The 7,500-nt window shown below is 45.1% G+C and overlaps 1 protein-coding gene across 1 annotated transcript in view; it reads left to right on the top strand.

The window, feature by feature from the left end:
- LOC134451580 (cadherin-24) overlaps window positions 1-7,500 on the top strand; it is a 67,803-nt gene that overhangs the window by 14,184 nt on the left and 46,119 nt on the right. Inside the window, exons 2-3 of the mRNA XM_063202086.1 lie at window positions 3,462-3,756; window positions 5,461-5,580. Of these exons, the coding sequence (XP_063058156.1) occupies window positions 3,462-3,756; window positions 5,461-5,580 (415 nt within the window). The remainder of the gene's footprint in view (window positions 1-3,461; window positions 3,757-5,460; window positions 5,581-7,500) is intronic.

Genomic DNA, 7,500 nt, shown 5'->3' with positions numbered 1-7,500 from the left:
CTCCTCTTTTCTCCTCTCCTCTCCTCTCCTCTCCTCCCCCTCCTCTCCTCTCCTCTCCTCTCCTCCCCCTCCTCTCCTCTCCTTCCCTCTCCTGGCCATCAGCTCCTCTTACCCTGACCCAGAGCAGCTCAGCCTTGCTGTCATCACATCTTCATTCTCTCCACATAGCATAGCAGCCTCCCTCCCATGCTGCAGACATATAAAAGCCTAGCCCAGACATAGCCATGGAGGAGAGTACAGCCACAAATTGAAGAGGAGATGGGAGAGGGGAGAGAGAGAGAGAGATAAATAGAGAGAAAGAGAGAGAACTAGAGAGAAATAGAAAGAGAGAGAGAGAGAGAGAGAGAGAGAGAGAGAGAGAGAGAGAGAGAGAGAGAGAGAGAGAGAGAGAGAGAGAGAACTGGAGGAGTAGAGATATAGAGATGAAAAGGGCAAGATATATAGAGAGAGACAGAAAGTGAGATCGAAAAAGAAGAAAAGAAAGAGAGATCGATGAAGTAGGAAAGAAGAGGAATACAGACTGCGATAGAGAAAGAATAGAGAAATGGAGGGCATAAAGACAGATAGATAGACGGATGGAGGAAGGAGAGCAGGGGCAGGATGGAAAAAGATGGGGAGAGAGAGAGAGAGAGGGGGAGGGTGGATGAGCGGATGACAGGCAGAAGTGGGCTGTCTGTCTGACACATACAGCACAGCGGAGGTAGGGACCGCAACAGAGATAGAGCGAGCCACCACATTAGGGAGGGAGGAGAGCAGAAGAAGGGGATGAGAGCAGGAAGAAAAGAGAGGAGGCGAGGAGGAAGAGAAGGAGAGGAGAGGAGAGGAGGAGAGGAGGCAGCAAGTCGACTGAAAGAGGAGCGGAATGTTCCAACAGAAGGAAAAGATAGACTCGGGCAGATGGAGAAGTGAAAAAACATGGAGGCAAACAGATGAAAAGAAAGAGAGAAAGAGAGAGAGAAAGGGAGAGAGAAAGAGAAACACAGAGAAAGGGGGAGAGAGCGGGAGACAGGGACAGAGATACACAGATGGACATGCAGGCTGTCAGAGCGCGTGTATGTGATTTTATGTGCCACCCACGTGTGTGCGTGCGTGTGTGTGTGAGTGCGGTGTGAGTGGTGTGTGTGTGTATGTGTGTGTGTTCGTGTTCGCGCATGCATACGTAAGTGTGTGCGTATGTACATGCACAAATGTGCACGTGTAAAAAAACGTCTACTCATATTTGTGTGTGTGTGAAAAACGTATACGTATGTATCTCAGTGTGTGCGTGTGCTTGTGCGTGTGCGTGCGTGCGTGTGCGTGCATGTGCGTGTGTGTGTGCGCACGTGCATGTGTATGCCTGTTTGTGCGTGCATGTGTGCGCGCATGTGTGTGTGCGTGTGTATGTGTGTGTGTGTGTGTCTCCATGCAAGCCTGTTTCATTCTGTCAATTGTATCTTTATTATCAGTATGTGGCGCATGGCAGCGTTTTTCAGGGTTGCTTCTCTACATTTGTGTGCTCGTGTTCCAAACAACACCCCAGTGGACGGCCTGGTCCAGTGAGTTAATTAGAGCCATGCCTCATCACTCATCTGGGTCCCCGTAGGCCTCCGCAGCACACCTGGTGCAACTCACCATGAGCTGGCCACGCAGGCTGGGCCGCCGCCGGACCGGACCGGACAGCCTGCCTATCTCTTTACGCTGGACACGCACAGCGCAGCGCAGCTTTGTCTTGTCTTTTGTTGTGTTGAATTGTGTTGTTTAATGCAAGTAAGCAAGCAATGTGAGGAGATTCGTCCTATTTCTGCACCATTCATAACGCTTGGGGTCATATGCTTGATGTCATTGTCTTGTTCATAACATGGCGGTAAAGTCTGTCTCTTACACTCGACACAATCCAGCACAGCGCAGTGTAGCTTTGTCTTCTTTTTTGTTGCGTTGTGTTGGTTTATGCTAGTGAGCAAGCAAGTGAGGAGATTCTGCACTCCCATTTTGCACTGTTCATAACGCTTGGGGTTATATGCTTGGTGTTATTATGTTGTTCATAGTATGCTGTCTCGCTCAGTGTAGATGTGTCTTGTGTTGTATTGTATTGGTTTATGCAAGTAAGCAAGCAAGTGTTGCCTTGCTCAGTTTAGATGTATGCTGTGTTGCATTGTGTTGGTGTATGCAGGTGAGGAGATCCCTCCCATTCTGCACTGTTCATAATGCTTCATCTTGTACACTCGGTGTCATTGCCATTGTAACATTTCTAGCTCAACTTGGCTTTGTCTTATTTTGTGTTATATTGTTGGTTTATGCAAGTAACAAGTGATATAATGCAAATGCAGGAAATGCGAAGTGAGGGGTTTTCCAGTATTTTTGTGTCTCCTCTCACCCTCTAACGCTTGGACTTGTACAGTACTCTTGGTCTCACTTCAATTTAGCTTAATCTTGTGTTGTATTGCATTACTCATGCAAGTATGCAAGCTAAGCGAGGAGTTTCTCCCTGTATTTGTTTCTGCACCTCATAGCGCTTGTGTTTTGTTTTGTCTTGTTCATAACATGTTGCCTAGTTCAGCTTAGCTTTGATGTTGTATTGCGCTGGTTTATGCAAGTATGTCAGCAAGTGAGGAGTTTCCTTCTATGTTTGTTTTTGCACTTCATAGCGCTTGGTATTCTATGTTTGGTCTCGTTGTCTTGTTCATAACATGTTGTCTACGAAGTGAAGTCATGTCGTAATCGTAGAACAATAGTAGATAATATTCCATAGTTCTTACACCAGTTAATTCATAATGAGGGTTTTTACCTTTATTTTACTTCCACTTCGTTCACCTCTGCTCTCGTGTTTTGTTCTGTTGGCTTATGCAATCAAGTGAGGAATTTCCACTATTTTTTTGTATTTTTGCACCATTCATAATTAATCAGCAGTTCATTTCAGGCCACTTTTTTCCCATTCATTTGTTTTGATTGCCCACAATGTTTTTTTCAGTTCCTTGATTGTAAGGAGAAAGCCATTGTTAATTGAGCATAACCACATGATTATTGCATTACAAAATTTCACATTACTATTCATCGAACTCTTCATCATTGTAGTTTTCTGGTCAGTCTGTTTTATACGCTGGACACACTCCTAAGTGTACTCTCCAACTCTGTTGTGTTGGCTTATTCATGCAGGCGGGGAGCCCCATCCTCCCACTCACAGACCCCTGTTTTTTATTTCTCCACCGTTCGTAAAGCATGAACGGTTCCATCATCAGTAGTTGAGTTCCGTTCCACTGTTATCGAGAGTTTATAGCTTTTTCGATCCTGTCTGGCACTCCTAATTGAGGGAGGGATCAATTCAATGATAGCTTTTCGGTCTATTTTCTGCTTTCCCCCTCTCACTTTTCAATGAAAGCCTTTTCTGTCTATTTTCTATCTCCTCTCACTTTTTCTCTCTCCTTTTTCTCTCCTTCCCTCTCTTTCTGATTTCTTCCCCTCCCCCACTGTGTCCATCTGCAAAGCTTCACTCGAGTGTGGACAAGGGTGACGGCAGCACAAGGTACACCCTGAAAGGGGAAGGGGCCGGCTCCGTCTTCGTGATTGACGGCCGCACGGGCAACATTCATGTAACCAAGCCGCTGGACCGTGAGGAGAAGGACCAGTATCGACTTATTGCCACGGCAACTGACCGTCAGACGGGCCGTGCCCTGGAGCCCTCGTCCACGTTCATCATTCGCGTGCAGGACATCAACGACAACTCGCCTGTCTTCCAGGACGGGCCCTACAGCGCCACTGTACCTGAGATGGCCAACATAGGTACTGAAGTGTATCACATTACATTACATTACATTATATTACATTACATTGCATTACATTTAGCAGACGGTTTTGACCAAAGCAACTTACAAGGAGGAAATTCAAGCAAGTACAGAGTAAGGGGTCAGCAGTAGCATACAAGTAGGCTAATGTAGAACAGATAGAGAGCAGAAGAATTTGTTTTTTAGCATAGCCTTCAGGTAAGCCGTAGCAGAATCTGCTGTAGCTTTGTAGGCAAGGGTCAGAGTTTTGAGTTTAATTCTAGCTGACACGGGTAGCCAATGCAGGTTGACAAAATCAATCACAAATTTGGGACGATGTGGGGTGGGGAGTCCCCAACAAACAATGCCAGACGGACAAACTGGATTGAAAAAGTGGAAGTCCTGCCAAACTTTCCTTCTGCCTGTGCTCTCATCACACAGGCCATTTCACCAATTAGCTCATCAACCTGTCTGAAGGGGTGTGGTAATTATCAGGTGGCTCAATGAATCCACTAGAGCAGTTTTGTGGCAGGATTTTTACTTTCTAAATCCAGGATGTCGACCTCATTAAAATGCCAAACATGCCAGCTTGAATCATCAAGTCAAATCAAGTCAATTTTATGTATAAAGCACTTTAAAATACAATAGAGGCAGCTAAGGCCTAAGGGCTGGATTCTCATTCATCCAGGTCATGTTTTTATTACAGTTCATCTGTAAGCAACTGGACATCTTTGAGATTGAAAACATTAACTGCAGATGCCCCTTGGAATGAGAAGCAAACAGATTTCAAGATCAAAGAAGAAGTCCAGTTGAAGAGTTCAGATGCAAAACCCCCTAAGTGCCATTTCAGAAAATAATCTTAATTCATTTTTATTAACTACAAAGCTATCAATATTGCATATTTTTTTATTTTATTCATGTAATATAACTATTTACATGTATTATCAAGTACATGAATGTAAACCAAACCAACAACAGGGTTCTCTAAAAATATAGAAGTGCAGGTCTTTAGAAATGGAGTTAGGGGCTTTTGCATCTAAACTCTTCAGTTACACTCTCAGCTAAACTCCTTGGAAAGCAGTGCCAAGCATTTACTGCAGACGTGAATGTCACGGATGCAGAATGTGAAAGTCCTTGCCACATCCATGGTTGAAGACCTACGTAATTAGCCAAGTCACCTGTGTGGAGAGCACAAGCAAATGGAAAACAACACAGGACTTTTAGAAGCTGTTTACACGTAAATGGATATATTCGAACGCACATTGGTTTTGGCCTCTCATTTACACGTAAATTGAGTTTCATGAAGCTCATGTCAAAGCTTAAGTTTTGAGCATGTAAAATGTCTAAAACGTATCTGTCACAATGGAGGTTTTATTTTTATCCACATGTCGTGTTTGTACATAAACGGATAAATAAATATCTGTATGTACAAATATCTGCATAACGGTAAACAACACCTCAAATCCATTGTGTCCGCCTCTCTTTTAAAGGTTCTGTTGTTTTTAAGCAAAAACAAACCCAGCACTGTATCCAACCACAGCGGCGTCAATCGTATGCATATACTATTCCCAGCCATCCATCTTCTCTCATCTGTCCCCTTCATCTGTTTTGTCTTCCCTCTGTCGCCTACATTTCCCAGTCCTCTCTGGAGCTCTTCTTTTCTTCTTTGTGTTGTCTGTTTATTTATTGGCTGTGTGTGTCTCCCGCTCATCTCCCATCACAGGTACATCTGTTATCCAGGTGACAGCGACAGACGCCGATGATCCCACGTATGGAAGCAGCGCTAAGCTGGTCTACACGCTGCTGCATGGACACGAGTACTTCTCTGTGGACCCACAGACAGGCGAGTTTCCCTCCTATTATTGGCATGGCAGATAGGCATAGACATACTCACAGATAGAAAACTAACACAGAGGTATACACACTCTTTTACACACACAAACACAGACACAGACAGACAGACAGACAGACAGACAGACAGACACACACACACACACATACACACACACACACACACACACACACACACACACACACACACACACACACACACACACACACACACACACACACACACACACACACATAAAGACATATAAACACACGCAAACACACACAAACACACCCATGTATGCACACACGCACACACAGAGAGAGAGAGAGAGAGAGAGAGAGAGAGAGAGAGAGAGAGAGAGAGAGAGAGAGAGAGAGAGAGAGAGAGAGAGAGAGAGAGAGAGAGAGAGAGAGAGAGAGAGAGAGACGACAGGACAGTGACCTACCCTCAGTGCAGTGGACAAAGATTTCATTTTCTTCTGAAGGTCTGTCTGCAGTATAGACAGGCTGAGAGCCAGGATAATTGAGCACATCAAGACCAGGTCCTAGACATGGGCTAACAGCAGACCAAATCATTCAGATGCATTAAGACATGGTCACTGTTATAAATGTGCTGTTATCAGAAAGGTAATGACCGAGTCAGAATGTATTACTGACAAAGGAGTGTACAGATAGAGACGAGGTGGTGCTTAAATCACTTGCCCCTTTTGCCTACTGGTCAAAAACTAGTTACTTTAGTTCCTTTTTTTTGGATTTTTTTGTCACAATGTACTGTGTCCCTTGTTGACATGGTCATCTACAGATTGACTGATCAAAAGCGTGCAACAATGGCCCTACCGTGACCTAACAGGTCAGTTTCTTTGCCAGGCCTTCCCCATCTCTCTCCCCCCACTTGCTTCCTGTCACCATCTTCACTGTACTATCACAAATAAAGTTAAAAAGACCACCAAAAAAAGCATGCAACAATAATGCCCAGATATAATATACAGTATGTATAGCGTATAGTAAGGCGGCTGGAAGTTCCACATGCCCCCCGCCCCGCCTCAAGCACCTAACCCTTAAAATGTCTATGCACGCCACTGACTAAAGAGACCCTGTGTAATGTCACCGTAGTGTAGTACTGCTGTATATTTTATCATAGTACAACAGCATTCCACTGGTGGGCCAATGCGCATTAACGAGTCTACACTTGAAGATAAAGATTACACCTACTGGAAGGACAAATCTAATTTAGCAAAGCCAGACTGTCTGTCTGTGAGATGAAGTGTAGTAGTAGCAGCCTACTATGAGAGGTGGATTAGAGCCGGATATTCTTCCCCTCCCCCCTCCACAGTCTGCAGTACAGTTACACTGTATATTGAGTGCTGTGGTGTGGACAAAGCATTGGGTGTGTACACAGACAATTGATCTCTCTCCCAAACACATGCCCACCTGACAAAGATGGATGAGGTGCTTATACTCCCTGTGCTCCTGTTAGGCACGGACTCTAAGTGCCATGGGAGATCCGGGTGAAAGCTGAGAGGGTTTTTTTTTCCTCCCTCTCCTCTCCTCCCCTCTCCTCTCTCGTCTTTATTTCCTGTCCTCCTCCTCCTCCTCCTCCTTATCTTAACCCTTATCCCTCTTTATCGGTTCTTCTATCGCTCGATTCCCTCCTTCAACGCACCCCTCTTTATTTGCTTCATTTGTACTATGTGCTGTATTCTGCTCTCGGTTCACTCCTCCTATTCATCTTTGTCCTTCTCCTGTTGTCTTCGCTCTTCTCTCACACGGTTCCCTTGCTTTACATTCACCCCTCCAACACAGGGCCGCTGAAAGCTTTGCCTGGGTCCGGGACAAGGTCATCAGAAAGGGCCTCACACCTAATACATTTAATGTAATGGGATCCCATTTCTGGGGCCCCTTCTCACCCTGGGCCCTGGACAACTGACCC

This window comes from Engraulis encrasicolus, chromosome 6 (assembly GCF_034702125.1).
Source record: "Engraulis encrasicolus isolate BLACKSEA-1 chromosome 6, IST_EnEncr_1.0, whole genome shotgun sequence".
In the NCBI taxonomy this organism is placed as follows: Eukaryota; Metazoa; Chordata; class Actinopteri; order Clupeiformes; family Engraulidae; genus Engraulis; species Engraulis encrasicolus.
The sequence above is the reverse complement of the archived record's forward strand: the minus strand, read 5'-3'. Positions and strand labels throughout refer to the sequence as shown.